General features: G+C 42.0%; 1 protein-coding gene across 4 annotated transcripts in view; it reads left to right on the plus strand.

Moving 5' to 3' along the window:
• Positions 1-15,403, plus strand: part of BMPER (BMP binding endothelial regulator) — a 284,126-nt gene that overhangs the window by 167,219 nt on the left and 101,504 nt on the right. For all 4 annotated transcript variants that reach the window (XM_049894529.1, XM_049894532.1, XM_049894530.1 and 1 more), the window contains exons 10-11: positions 986-1,090; positions 5,060-5,105. In XM_049894529.1, the coding sequence (XP_049750486.1) occupies positions 986-1,090; positions 5,060-5,105 (151 nt within the window). The remainder of the gene's footprint in view (positions 1-985; positions 1,091-5,059; positions 5,106-15,403) is intronic.

Raw genomic sequence — 15,403 nt, forward strand, 5'->3', positions numbered from 1 at the left:
CAAGCCCAGGGAGGAATGCTTGTTTGGTTTTCAGGCCCAAGTGGGGCTTGCGACCTTTTCTCCCACAAACAAGGATGCAAATCCCTGCAGGTTCTCAGGAGGTACAAGGTCTGTTTATGCCGCCTAGGCATTTGGCAACTGCAGATTATAAATGCAATCAACCAAAGAAATTTCTCAAATAGCTCTTTCTGGCTGAGCAAGAGTCTAAGAAATGCATATACTGCATTTTGGGAAGAAAGTACCTTATTGGCATGGCAATTGGAGTATTCTGTCCACATTTTAGCATTTTAGATAGCTTGCAAACCAAGTGTCTGCCTGGGCCCTAGGAGTCTTTTGATTTAGACACTTCTTTGCATATTCATGTCCTGTGTGGTCCAGAACACTGTCACATCTGGGAATAAACTAATCACCTCTGGACATCTCAATTCACTGCTGATGCCTGGGACAGCTTAAGTATTTCAGTTCCATCAAATGGGAAAATTAGATTTTCGTTATTGCATAATGTATGAAAATTCATATTTGACTGTCTACCAGGGTGAAACTAAGTAAACAGTGCATGAGGAGCAAGATGCAAATATGACTTGGCCAGAGACATGAACATTCTTTTTATATCCTAGAGGCGGAACACACACACACCCTCACACACCCACACCCACACCCACACACATTCACTTACGCACGCGTGCACACACACACGCACACGTACACACAGGCACACCACAAGGCACACATGTGTGCGTACACATGTATACACATGTATACACATGCACGTATACTCACATGCATGCATGCACACACACCCAAATTCCCAGCAATCTTCAGCTGAAGTCCACCTGGGTGTAGATAAACACCTCAGTCTCTTAGTCTAACAGTGACGTAACTGAATCAGGTAAGGAATGCCTTCCTCAGCAGAGAAGCCGCAGTCTGTTGGATGAGCTCCCATCTGCCGCCAGCTGATAGCGGAATCCTGTGCTCTCTTCTGCAGGATGGAGAGATGTGGTCCTCTGTTAACTGCACCATTTGTGCTTGTGTGAAGGGCAACACAGAGTGTCGCAAGAAGCAGTGCGTTCCCATCAGCAGCTGCCCTCAGGTACAGGTTGATTTTCTCTTCACCATAGTATCTTGGGAAATGTCTTGTGTGTGGCGCACCGTGTATTATCTTCTGAACACAGAGTCCAGATCCCTCTAATAGTTCAACTTCCCAAATAGCCAAATGTCCTTTGTAAAGTGCAGCTCCATCTTTTTTTTACAGTTCCCATCCAGATTCTAGCCTGGCACGAAAATTGTGCTTACCTTGTCCTTGTCCCAACTCCCCTATTCCTGACTGATTTCCCTCAATTCTTTGTTTTAACTTCTCCAGCTCCTGTTATATCTGCTCCATCATTTTCCTTTGCTGGGTTTTCTGCTTGACATCATATCCATATCCATCCTTTGCTTTTTCTCCTTTCTCTCTTCTCAAATCAGAGTTTTCTTCTACTAGCCATTCAATGTAATATGTGGAGGCTTGTTAATAAATTCCCCAAGAGGCTTCTCCTGCCTAGCAACAACCCTTAGGCCCTTTACCAAAGCTTCTCCTCTCTAACTTTGGCCTGCCTCGTAGCCCCAGATGGAAATAGCATCCTTATGGAAATCTCTCTTCTCAGACACCCATGGTTCCAGGGCAGGGAATAAAGCAACCATTATCTTTTAAAGTACCAGCTTCATTGAATTCACCTCAGCAACTTGAGACCTTTCAAGGTTTTGTGTGCTTGGGGAAAATGTCAAACCTATTCAATACCCCTTCCAGTGAATTAAAAAACATATCCATATATTCAGGACATGTCCTCCCTTCTCTGATATAGATAGCTTTGAATTTTATTCACATCTGTTATTATTATAAACAAAAAGTTGCTGTTTTTACTTGAGTGCCAAATGAGGCACAAAAAAACAACAGCTGTTGCTATTGCACAACTGAATAAAGGGGGAGAAAAAAGAAGAAAAAAAAAACCCTAATTAGTCTTGCTTTAAAAAACCTCAGACATAAAACCGCACATAAAAGAGAGAATTAAAAAAAAAAAGGATATACAATAAATAGACTCAAACATGGTCTGCTTATAAATATTCATTGGGAAAAATGGGATCACATCATTTCTGCCAGTCCCTGGGGAACCTTCCCTGCTAATGAACTCTCACAGCACATGTTAGTAATAATGGGCTTCCTTATTCCACAAGACAAAAACAGGACGCTGTGCCAACCTGGTGGCTCAAGTAACTAGCCTCAGCAGGCCCATGTGGAGCTTCCAGCTTCACTTGAATTCTGCCACCTGCAGCGGGGTTGATGGTTTTTACTGTCCTTTTGCTGCAAGGAGGTTAACGCTCTTCATGTCACCAGCATCATGTTAGCATTTCTTCTTTATGGACCACTTTTGGGCCAAGAACATCCATCCCTCCCAGCTAAGGCCTTTCCCCTGCCCTACCCACTCCACATCTTGTCAAAGCTTGTCAGTACCCGGCTGGCTCCTGCCTCAGGGCTGCCTTTGTGTGTCTAGGCAGCTTTCCAACATTTCCTCCAGTTCACACTTTCCCTTCTCAGGGGCCAGCACAAGGTCTTTGGAAGATAACCTACCTCTACCATGGAAAGCCTGTTAAACACTTGCATGCCCTCCCTTGCATTGCCTGGGGAGATTAAAAAATAAGAAAAAATAGAAGCAACAACCTGTATTCCCTGCTCAATCCTTCCTGACTACCGCACATCTCTTTTTCCAGAAATGTGTGTGTCTTGTTGAAAAAGAATTTTATGGCTGGATTTCTCCAGCCTCTCTGCCAACTCCCCTAAGGGGCAAAGGAGTGTCATTTGTGAGAAGGGCTGTGAGAGTTCAGTGGGGACTGGGTCGTTACGACACCATCACCTCATCCTGGCTAACATGTACTGAGACTTTCTCTGCAGTCACAGGGCTCGCCTCATCTAATGCTGAGGCCACTCCTCTGAGGTGGGTGCTAATACTAGGCACGTTTTACAGATGAGGTTGCAGCATGCTCAGGATACCACGGTTAGTTAACAATAACCCCAGTGGTTTGACTTCATAGTCTGTACCCGATTTATTGCCCACCTAATTTAGGGCTATTACCAGCCCCAGTCTCATTTTCTTGAAGAAGGGAGCTAGCAAATTCTGCCGGGGTGCAGATGCAGGGAGTCACATTCTGTTGTGACTTTGGCTTTCAACAGCTGTGTGCCGTTTGCATAGAGTGCCTTAGTCCACCCACCTTTGGCCATCACCCCATGGCCTGACTGAGCTGACCTCATTATGCTTTGTCCTCAACTGGTTTCAGGCATGAGAAGTCAAAGCACACCTCTTGCCAAATAGGAATAGATAACAGAGCTCTAGGCAATGAAAATATATCATGATGCCCAAAGATCATGGACAGCTGAACGAACGGGGCTGAGTTTTAAGTCTCATTCAAATTTGTCATGGCCTTTAGTGGACCATTTTAGATCTAGCTGGTACAAAAATGAACCAGTCACAGTTCCTGTTCTTCAATAACAGGGGATATGTCAGAAGTATTTGGAGGGTTCTGAAATTTAAACGAGATCAAGTCTGTAGAATGCACAGCACTCTGTCTAGTGTTTAGCAGATTCTCAGTAAATATTAAATTCTTTTACAGATAAAAGGCTAAAGAGGATGCAGATCTAGAATGGAAAGAGCACAGCCTTTATAAAAAACAAAAACATTGCCATCGAGTGGATTGCAACTCATAGTAACCCTAGAGGACAGAGTAGAACTGCCCCATAGAGCTTCCAAGGCTGTAATCTTTATGCAAGCCGACTGCCACATTTTTCTCCTGCGGGACATCGGCTAGCAGGTTCGAACCGTCAGCCTTTCAGTTAGTAGCTGAGTGCTTAACCACTCACTGCCAGGGCTCCCTAATGGCCTTTATAGTCACACAAAATTAGGTTTGATTTTGCATCTACCACCCCTGTGTTGCAGGAGATCAATTTCTTCATCTGTGTGAAGGGAAATACTTTTAAGATTGTTGCCCATCTTTCTTATTTTATTCTATTTTGGTAAAACATACATTAAAAAACCTTTGCCATTTGAATCATTTTTATGTGTACAACTCAGGGACATTAGTTATGTTCACCACATTGTATAACCATCATCACTGTTTCCAATTTTTTTCATTGCCCTTAATAACAGCAGTTACAGCAATGTCTAATATTGATTAAATGCTACTGTATTCTAAGTATAAACCCATTTAATCCTTACAACTACCTGATATTAGATAACATGAGTAAAATATCTAATCGGGTGTTTGTTACATAATCTTCTTCCGCATTTCTTTTCCTTTGTAATTAACCAGTGAGTCAGGTAAAAGACAATGCCATCCTGATACGGGCCCAGAAACTAGGTTTCCTCCTTTAAATGTCACACATGAAAAATAAATGAAATGCAGCGTAGGAGATTGCACTGTATTTCCAGAAAGGTAATGGAAAATTACTCAGCCTTTCAAAACTCTCAGCTTCATTGACTTTGACTGGATAAAAATGACTTAAAATGGATAACATACCCCTTTCTAAGAGAAGAAATCTGACTGAACTTGATCTCCTGTGGATACCCCTCATAGCCATAGAACCGGGTGAGTCCGAGCTCAGGTTACGGTTTATCGTTTGGGCTCCTCCTGTAAGCAAAGACAGAAGGAAGGCCTTGTGTGGATTGATTGGTTGACAGACAGTTCCCATTTTTATATGTGCACTTGGTCTCCAGAGGGCTGGATGTGGATATCAGTGAAAAGCTTGAGTCCAGACTATCCCCATCTTCCCTTCATGTGAGAAAAATCACACCACTGAGCCCTTTAGGTATTCTATTTCTTGGAGGAAAAAAACAGGAAAGCTTTTTGAATGCCTTTGCATGGCCTTAGAACCTGATACTTGAAACTTCAGTTTCAGCATCTGGGCGTCGAGTTCAAATACGGCTTGAACAGATTTCATTGGTTTATCTGGTAGTAGTTTTAAAAAAGAGACTTGTCCTCAGCAGACCCTGTGTCTTCATACTAACCTGTTACTTGTTTTTCTCTCGATTAGGGTAAAATTCTCAACAGGAAAGGATGTTGTCCTATTTGCACTGAAAGTAAGTTTATTCCTCTGAAAATGTGTTTCTGTTATTATTTGTTTTGCATTTTGTAAGCACAACGGGAAAAACAGTGATACAAGTGTCACCTTGAGCCAGAGCCGCCTCGATGACAACTGTTTTTGTTAAGTTTTATGCACATTTCATTTCTGTAGGTATAGGATGGGATCATCCTACATCAGTACAGATACTTTCAGTCAATTGTAATTCTCTCACAGAAGCACAATTGAGACTAATATAGATGTTCCCATCTGAATTTGTTGCTATGAGAAATTAAGATGATAAATGGTCTGACGAGGTTTTAAAAAGGACCAGATAATTTAATGTGCATTTTAGTGCTAATAGCATTTGCAGTCATAGAGACTAAGATGATAATATGCAGTAAAACCAAACATTATACATAACCTAGGAGGGATTTCCCTTCTACCTCTATGAAACCAAACAGCTGCAAGTCCTCCTCCCTCACTTCCGCCCCACCTTTTCACCATTTCATCTGGGCACATCCAGTATTGCTGCTGGCAAAGACAAAACAGGTCATTGAACTGACAATAGTTTTGCCTTCCTGTTTTCATAACTGAGTTCTTGAAGTTTCTCTGTAAGAATGACCCATTCGGAAAGCCATCTGAAGCTGCTCTGCTAATCAAGCAGACGGAACCCAGCAACTGGCTTAATATCATCCCCATATGGAAACATATGCCTAGATTTATTAGCAGATTGCCATCTCAGTCCTCCTGGAACTCAGGGGACTTTAAGATAGCTTTCTGAAGTGTTTCATTGGAAGAGGGGTATTAGTAACGTCGCTGTCAAATTAGTTCCGATGTATGATAACAGGATTAACCAAGCCGTGAAGCCTATTAGAAGGTTTTTTATGAGCCAGTCAGGCTTCGAGAAGGGGGCTTTGATGGCAGCTGAAAGGCAGCTTTCATGGGGGAACAGGTTTGTTCATTACGTTTGTCTACAGTCAGAGTTTATATTACTAGGAGTTAACCTGGCTGTTATTTTTTGGTACTTTTAGACAATGGATGTGTTGTGTTTGTTGTTAGCTGCCTTTGAGTCAGCTCCAACTCATGGCAACCCCACGTACAACACATTGCCTGGTCCTGTGCTATCGTCATGATTGTTGATATGCTCAAGTTGATGGTTGTGTATGTTTTATTTTGAGTGATTTCCAGCCTAGGGGGCTCATCTTCCAGCATTATATTGGACAATATTCTGTTGTGATCCATAGAGCTCTCACTAATTTTCAGAAGTCAATCACCAGGCCTTTCTTCCTAGTCTATCTTAGTTTGGAAGCTACACTGAAGCCTGTCCACCATAAGTGAACGTGCTAGTATTTGATATACCAGTGTCATAGCTTCCAGTATCGTAGCAACATGCAAGCCACCACAGTACAACAAATTGATGGATGGTGGAATGGATATGTAGAGATGTCTATAAATATGTCTGTATATCTCTGTCTATATAGGTATGCATATATCTTTATATATATACACATCAAGAAGAATCTATCTCACTATTTTTAATGAAGCAGAAAGATTAAACAATTATATACTAGAAGAAAGTACTGTTTGAATTAATGAAAATTAAATCATAGATTTAATGAAAGAGAGTTTCTTTAAAGATAATGAAGTATATATAATATATAATAACTCAAAAGAGGTGAACCAAATATTACTTAGCAGAGGCAAGAAATTAATGCAGGAAGCAGAATTAACTATGATCAATGTAACAGTTGATTTCCAATCATGCGTATAAACTACAGGTAGTTCCCAACTTACAACGGAGTTCTGTTCCCTTGACTCTGTTGTAAGTTGGTTCTGATGTAAACTGAATATGTTTAAAAAAAAATTTTTTTTAGTTTTTTTTAGTTTTCATTATTATCGCCTTTCTATATCAGTATCTTTATAAATCCAATCTTTATTTGTCTTTGGGGGTTAGCATGAGAATGATAACATCAGCAAATTACATGCTGCAACGTTGTATGCCGTACATATTACTAATGATAAGACGTACAAAAAACCCCCAAAAAGCAGATGGTCATAAGTGCAGTTTGTCATAACTTGAATACACCGTAAATTGGGGACTACCTGTGTTAAGGAGCCCTGGTGGCACAACAGTTAAGTGCTGAGCTGCTAACTACTAAAACGTTGGTTGTTTGAATCCACCCAGTGGCTCTGCAAGAGAAAGACCTGGCGATCTGCTTTTGTAAAGATTACAGCCAAGAAAACCCTATGGGGCAGGTCTACTCTGTCATATGGTGTCGCTATGAGTTGAAAATCAACTCAATGGCCCCTAACAACAACATACAGACTATTATATTTAGTCATCTAACCATCCTCCCGGAGACCCACTTTGCTTATGAATGGTTCAGAGGGTGACTTCAGCTAAATTCCTTTCTGAATGATCAGATCAAAACCAAACCTATTGCCATAGAGTAGATTCCGACTCATAGTGACCCTATAGGACAGAGTAGAAGTCCCCACGGGGTTTCCAAGGCTGTAAATCTCTATGGAAGCAGATTGCCACATCTTTCTCCCACAGAGCAGCTGGTGGGCTCAAACCACTGACTTTTCGGTTAGCAGCTGAGCACTTAACCACTGTGCCGCTAGGGCTCCTTGGATGATCAGGGTACGGTCTAAACTGATGAAGTTTTCCTCTGTACCCACGTCAATGAAGATGTTTGCCTCTCCCTTTAAGTTATCTCCTACTTGTAGCAGAGACAGATTTTAAAGGAACTCCTGATATTGTCTAGCTAAATCTTTGCGATTGGCACGAGCACACACCTGCTCCCTCTGCCAATCGTCGCAGAAGACAGGGTTGCTGCCTGTCAGCTTAGTAAAAACATGTGGCCAGGCTTTTACACCTAAATCTTCTTAAGCCTAAATCTTGACTTATCTGACTTTATGTTACGAGAATCAAGAAGTTGATTCTTGAGATAACTGAGAGAAAAGCTACGTTTCATTATTATTTTATCCATTATGGGTTGGCCTTTTGGTATCTCGAAAACCGGTGGCTTATTCAGAAAAAAAGAAGAAGAGAAGAATGATTCTGACAAAATGGAGCCAAGCTTTTAACGGGTCACAGTAAATGCTTTACAGCGTAAAAGATTTGATCGAGCCTATGACTTCTATCACTGAGAGAGACAGTTGGCAAGAGAGAAACTACCCAGGTGGTGGGCCACAGGAGGCCCTTTGTACTATGCACCTGCACCTAAGCGGTCAGTGCTGCAGGTCCCCAGGCCTGTGATTCTCTGTCCAAATCTAAGTTATGTCATCAGATGTGGTTTCTCAACTTCCTTTGGCATCTTTTTTCACTTGTTTACTCTGTCATGCTCTCCAGCAGTGCTCCCATCAATCTTGAAGAACATTCGACTTGGCGAGTTTCTTTGTTCAGATCGAGTTAAGAGATGGGATGACTTCTGGTTTTGTGAGCAGTGCCCAGATTTCCATACCACATTCAAGTATCCTTGAGCTATGACCTAATACCTCCCACTTTGAAATTCCTTTGTCACTATGTACAGGGTCCAGAACAGACCTTAGGGCTCCTTTCTCCTCCTCTGTCAGTTACGAAAGCTGTTCTGATAGATGGATTTCTACAGCACAGAAACCAAGGCTGAAACTGCAAAATAAGGCAAGTGTTTTCTAAAACTAGGAAAGTGACTGATTAGTATTAAAACAGAAACACACACACATAAACCATTAGGGTACTGCAGAGTTCGCAACTTCAGCATTATTGACAGTTTGGCTGGAAAATTGTACGGGGCTGTCCTGTGCCGCATCCCTGGCCTCTACCCAGTAGATGCCAAGAGTAACCATCCATCCCCAGTTGTGACAACCAAAAACATCTCCAGGCATTGCCAAACATCTCCTCAGGGCCAAAATTGCCCCTGGTTGAGAACTACTGATACCGAAGTCTCCAAACAGGGGTAAGAGCAGGAGTGAACGCAGAAATAAACACCTGTGGTGCCCGTAGCAATACTTACCCCCCAAAGCCTGGTGATTAGATGATGCAGGAGAGTGGAGTGGGGTTACCCTGCTCCTTGTGTTAAAAATGACAGGCCTGAAGCCTCTGGCTTTGATTAAATGTAGTTCTGTATTTTCATTCCTCTTGCCGAACCCCCCTCCCCCCAAAAATTATACAGGCACAATTATATCTTGATTAATTAAAAGTCACCACCTTTGCTTTAGTTGCTAGGAAGCTAGAAATAAATTTGCAGGTCACCTCTAATGGCACATAATTGATTAATAAGCTCATTCCTGACGTCATCTTATATGTCTGTCCTTATATATTTGGATCCTTTTGTTTGTATCTCTGTAAATTATGTCCAGTCTCTTTTGGAAAGCAGTAAGGATGAATGAATGAATGAATGAACGGGATGGATTGATTACATAGCCTCAAATACTCTAAAACTGACTGACCTTGATTCTCTGCAGCAGTTAAATGAATGTTGCTTTATTTCCATCAGCCATGAAACTGCGTTCTCTGTTTCTAAAACCCCACCGAGTTCCTGCCTTGCTGACCGGGTTAGTCTTTGCCTCAGTAGTGTTTGGGGGCTCTCTCAGACCTGTGGTAGGTGAAGAAAAGAAGAAGTTGAAATAAATGCGTAGGGCATTTCTATAGGACTCCCTTTGCAGTACGACCAGCACTAGTTGCCTTTGAGTTGACCTCAACTCATGGCAACCCCGTTTGTTTCAGAGTAGAACTGTGCCCCATAGGGTTTTAAATGGCTGATTTTTGGGAAGTAGATCACCAGGCCTTTCTTCTGAGGCACCATTGGTTAGACTCAAACCTCCAACCTTTGAGTTAGCAGCTGAGTGTGTTAACATTTTGTACCACCTAGTGACTCCCTCTTTGCAATAGTCAGTGATGATGGTAATTTACAATTCTGTAGATAAGTGATACTAATTCAGGTACAGATAGCTGTTTGCTCCATAGCTGGGCAGTCTAAAAACTTGTGGTTGTATCTGGTGGTACAGTGGTTAAGTGCTCGGCTGCTAACCAAAAGGTTTGAAGTTCGAACCTACTATTTGCTCCATGGGAGAAAGATGTGGCACTCTGCTTCTGTAAAAATTTACAGCCTTGGAAATCCTATGGGCCAGTTCTACTCTGTCCTACAGGGTCACTAGGAGTCGGAATTGACTTGATGGCAACGGGTTTGGTTTTAGGTTTTGGTGTGTTGTGAGCATCTGTAGGGTTGGTACTGAAGGGGTAAGGATGATACTATCAAAGTGAAAAAAAAAATAAATAAAACATTCCTGAAGGAAGTAAGAAAAGCATTTCTGTCTTTTAATAACCATGAGACGTTCTCTCTTTCTTTTCCCCTTTCCAACTGAAAAGAATTAAATTTGGTTTGGATGATTTATTTAAAATAAAATATTTGAAGTGAGCTAAACAAACGTTATAAAGCTCTCATGCAAGCGTTGCCAAAGTATGAGGCTATAGCCTAAAGCGAGTCTAGCTTTGCCTGGATGTGCATCACATGACCACGAGTTAGGTGCCAAGAAGGCCACTTGTCTGTTTTGCGTGCAGCATTGGGTTTATATGAAATGTTATTTTACTGTGTGTCGGCAAATAGTAGGTGGGATCTTGACTTAATCACCCAACAGAGACCTGAATCAGATAAGCTCCTAGCACGAAGAATGCCTGCTTTCAGTGCTCATGGAAATCATACTTAGTGTCAAAGTTTTCACTGATAAGAGTTGTATGTGTATGTGAAAGACAGAGATGTTGAGAGGTTGATTGAACGTGAGAGAATTTAATCTCTTAATCTCTTAGCCATCTACAAGTCCAAAAAAAAAAAAAACAGTTATTGTCGTGTCGGGAGTCCTGGGGGCGTAATCGTTAAGAGCTCGGCTGCTAGCCAAAAGATCAGCAGTTTGAATCCACCAGCCCCTCCTTGGAAACCCTGTGGGGCAGCTCTACTCTGTCTTATAGGGTCGCTATGAATCAAAATCGACTTGACAGCAATGGGTTTGGTTTTGGACTATGGAGTCACTTCTGACCCATGGCGAATCCATATATCACAGAGTAGAATGGCGCTCCTTAGGGTTTTCAAGGCTGTGACCTTTTGGAAGTAGATCTCCAGGCCTTTCTTCTGAGGCACTTAGCTGAGTGCTTAACCATTTGCGCCATCCAGGGACTCTTAGTACAGGACCAGAAGCAACAAAAGGCAGCTCAAATATGAATGCTAAACCCCAGGTCTCATAGATTCATGAAGCTGTGCCCAGAGCTACATCAAACCTCACCATTCGAATCCCCACCCAAACTGAAAGCTCACGATTACATAACGGTGAGGCGTGTAGGGTATCCTGAGCACAGATGTGCATTTAATTGAAATAACTTCAACTACATGTCCCCAAAGTAACAGGAAATATCGAGTTTCAGCATCTCAGGGTGCGAGGAGGCTCACAGTTGCCAGGTGGATTTTTAAACCCCCCAAGGGTTCATTTCCAGCTGTGTGCAGCAGCGGCAGTGTGCCTGCTGTGTGCACCCACCCCAGCGGTGCTGTGGTGTGCAGTTCGCCCCAGCTGATTTTGGCACATCTTATTCAAGCCCCTAGGCAGGTCCACAGGTATCGCCAGTTAAACCAAGTAGCGGTAGGAGGGAGACTCCAACAACCAATTTCATTTATTCTCCTGGAAAAAAGCATAATGAACAGTGACCTTGGGGCCCATTTTATGAGAAATCTCTACTGACAGGGGTTCTGCAAATTAGTAATTCTATGTTTGAGCAAGGTTTCTGGCCTCCAAGACTGTCAGCAGCTTCAGGTCCCTGAGCACCAGGAGTCTGTCCTTAACCCAGGAAAGCAAGGAAACTTTAGACTGGAGTTCAAGATGCTTGTAGAATAAAAATTTGTGGTGTAGACTTTCACCCTGCCAGACAGGTGTTAAGCTAAGTGGCCCCTGAAGTTTTTGCTTGAGCATTTGGAGTTGGGTTGGTCACTGCTCCTGAGGCCCCAGCCAGCAGACAAGGGTGGCAAATAAAACCCGGCCGTACCACACGTGGTGCCAAGGAAAGCCCATACCGGCAGTGGCAGTATTTGAAGAAGTATGAGGAAATCAGTTTGTTTTCTGTTTTATTTGCTGTTCTGTTCCAAGGGGTACTGTGACTTTAAATTTTCTTGCTGTAAATTGGTGTGGAGTTGAAGGAGGAGACTAAAGTTACCGTCGTTGCTGTTGTCAGTCTCTAAGTTGGCTCCAGCTCGTGGCGATCTTAGGTGCAGCAGAGCTGAACCATCTTCGCGATCGTTGGTATGCTTGAGCCCACTGTTGCGGCTGTTGTGTCAATCCATTTCATCGAGGTTTTACTCCATTTTCACTGGCCCTACCAAACATGATGTCTTTTTCTACTGATTCATCTTTCCTGATGAGGTACCCAAAACAAGTGAGCCAGTCTCGCCATCTTCATTTCTAAGGAGCTTTCTGGTTGCATTTCTTAGGAAATATCTTTTCTCCACAACTTATTGTCAGTTCCTAGAGGGTGTTAGTGGTCTATAGGTTGGTAGTTATCATCATCACTGTCATCCTCATAACACTGATGGTAATAATTTTAATAGCAGCAGTAATTTGTTTGTTGTTGATGTTAGGTAGCGTCGAGTCAGTTCCAACTCACAGCGACCCTGTAGAACAGAGTAGAACTGCCCCATAGGGTTTCCAAGGAGTGGCTGGTGAATTTGAACTGCTGACCTTTTGGTTAGCAGCCAAGCTCTGCCTACTCATTGTCACTGGGCATCTCATTGGATTCTTACAGCAGTCTTATGGGTCAAGTGATGGTATTAGGTCCATTTTACAGCTGAAGGAACTGAGCCTTAGAGGTAAAGTAGGATGCCCAAAGTAAGCTGTGGAGCCTGAATTCCTGCCAGGTAGTCTGGCCCCAGAGCCTGGGCTAAAATTACTCCCTTTGGCTTCCTGGTATTTGGTACAGTTTGACAACCAGTTGCACTTAGGAAGAAGAGCAGACCTGGAGGGCTTTACTACTCACAGGAACTGAAGATTGGAGAAGCAAATTAAAAGAAAGAGGAGTTTTGTACTTAACAGTGTTGTCCCCCCATCCCACCCTGGGAGAAATAGAAACCATGTTCCCAGGTTTTCCTATACCTGGGGACCTCTTCAGCTTTTTGCGCAGGTGCAGAACATTGATGGTTGGTATATTCTGAGCTAACCAATAAAACAGACTGGCTTGGTATTCCATGTCGCTCTATTTTTTCAGTTTTCTTTTCCCCTGGTGTCGTATAGTTGACATATTTCCGGGGGAAGTAAAGACCTCCCCAAATTTTTTTACTTACAGTTTTAAACTTGCAGTAACTCTGTATAATTTCCACCAAGAGTGCAAAAGAGCCAAGTTGCTACGCCACTCAAGCTCATCACCATTTTAGAATCATGGAATGTTATTAGTGAGTGGACCTTAATTATGAGGTCAACCTTCCCACTTCTCAGGTGAGGGAACTGAGGTCCAAGTTAGTACAGACTGGCAGAGCTGGGATGAGAACCAGCATTTCTTGACTACCTGCTCCAGTATTTGTTCGATCATATGGTCTCCCTGGACCTTTGTGTGGGAAAGTTATCTTATGAATAACTGTACCATTATTAAATTGTTCAGTTAAAGTCATTTTCTTGCCTAACTTAGAAAGAATATATTTAGTACATTAATATGTAAATTCATCATTAGACATCTGGTACACTTTACCCAAGGCTGCCATCCTGAATCTCAAGAAAGAATCTGGTACCCAGTGTTGACAGAGGATACCTGTGACTAAAACCCTTAGTGATAGTCCATCTAAAATACAAATACAAACCCCACACTCCAAAACTGAAACACACACTTTCTGGAAAATCTAATAAATTACACCTTACCCTATGCAAGGCTGAGGCAGGTTTATTCCTCTCAGGGGGAATAAATCTCCTATGAGCAAAATCAGAACAATAAAAATTGCTACTACTGTGGCTGCCACAATTGGTCCTATTATTGGCAGTGATTTATTGAGCGTAATTCTGTGCCAGACACTGTGACTAAAGCTCTCCATGTCATTTAATCCTCATGATAATCCTACGAAGTAGAAGCTATCGCTGTCCCCGTTTTACAAATGAAGAATCTGAGGATCAGAGAAATTAAATTACTTGAGGTCAGTTAATGTGAGATAGAGCTGGGATTCTCAACCTGGTCAGGAGATTCCAAAGCCCAAACTTTTAAGCACTGTTGACTATATTTTTATTATATTTTGGAGAACATATATGAAGTTTGCCAATTTCCTTTTTTTTTTTTTTTTTTAATACATGGCCAGTGGCTTTTATTTGAAAGCAGTTGCATTTGCTCATCTTTAAAAAATGTCCCTACGTTTATGTGGTCACTTTAATCTCTTCAGTCTATTGAGTTAAAATACCTTTGGTTCTAACCTTCATGGCTAATAATGTGGAAATGACTCATTAGCTGAACTGCGTATTTTCCTTTGATGTGAAATTCATATCCACTCTTCCCTCCTGCCTTTTCATATCTCTCTTTAGTACACAGATCTGTTCTTTTTTTTTTTTTTTTTTTTAAAGAAACAGTTGCCATGGAGTTGAGCACATTAATTGTTTGCGCCACCCAGGGACTCCTTTTATTCTCACCTTTCCATCCTGTGAGCTCACAGCTCACTTCCATGGCACCTCTCTTTAGAAACTCTCTCATTCTGATTCATACAATCTTCCATGTCTTTCACATGACACTTCTTGATAAGATGCTAACATGCTAGATCACAGCTTTTAATCTTTGTGGAGCACACATTCTTCTTTCAAAGTACTGCATTCGAATTTGATTAAAAAGTTGCTACCTTTGATTCCTCCAAATGATCTGGGTTGGGAGTTGGATGAGGGGTTAATGGCTGTTCCCAAACTTATTTGTTGACCGAATTCTGGCACCCCCTTATCCCAGCTGTGCAGGTTTTGAGCCTCAGTGTTATTCGTCATACTTTTGGCATTTCTTTCCCTTGTTGCTGATCAGTCATCAAGTCTGGTTGATTGTCTCTTCGTATTGTTTTTCTAATAAATAATTTCCCTTGATTTCCATGTCAGCTAGCCCCTCATCCCATTGCCTGTCACTAACTTCAATCTTTTCTCCTTCAGCCCTTTCTTCATACCACTGTCAAAACCAAGCTTGGCTTGCACAAGAACCTACGCCAGCTTCCTTCACTGGCCTGTTGCGGAGTTTCCCAATGTTTGTTTTATAAAACACTCACGCTGAGGGATAGTAATAAGTAATATTTTCAAAACAGGCTGCTATGATTAAATACTTGAGGGAAATACCGGGTCAAGTAAACTTAA

Source organism: Elephas maximus, chromosome 8 (genome assembly GCF_024166365.1).
Source record: "Elephas maximus indicus isolate mEleMax1 chromosome 8, mEleMax1 primary haplotype, whole genome shotgun sequence".
NCBI lineage: Eukaryota > Metazoa > Chordata > Mammalia > Proboscidea > Elephantidae > Elephas > Elephas maximus.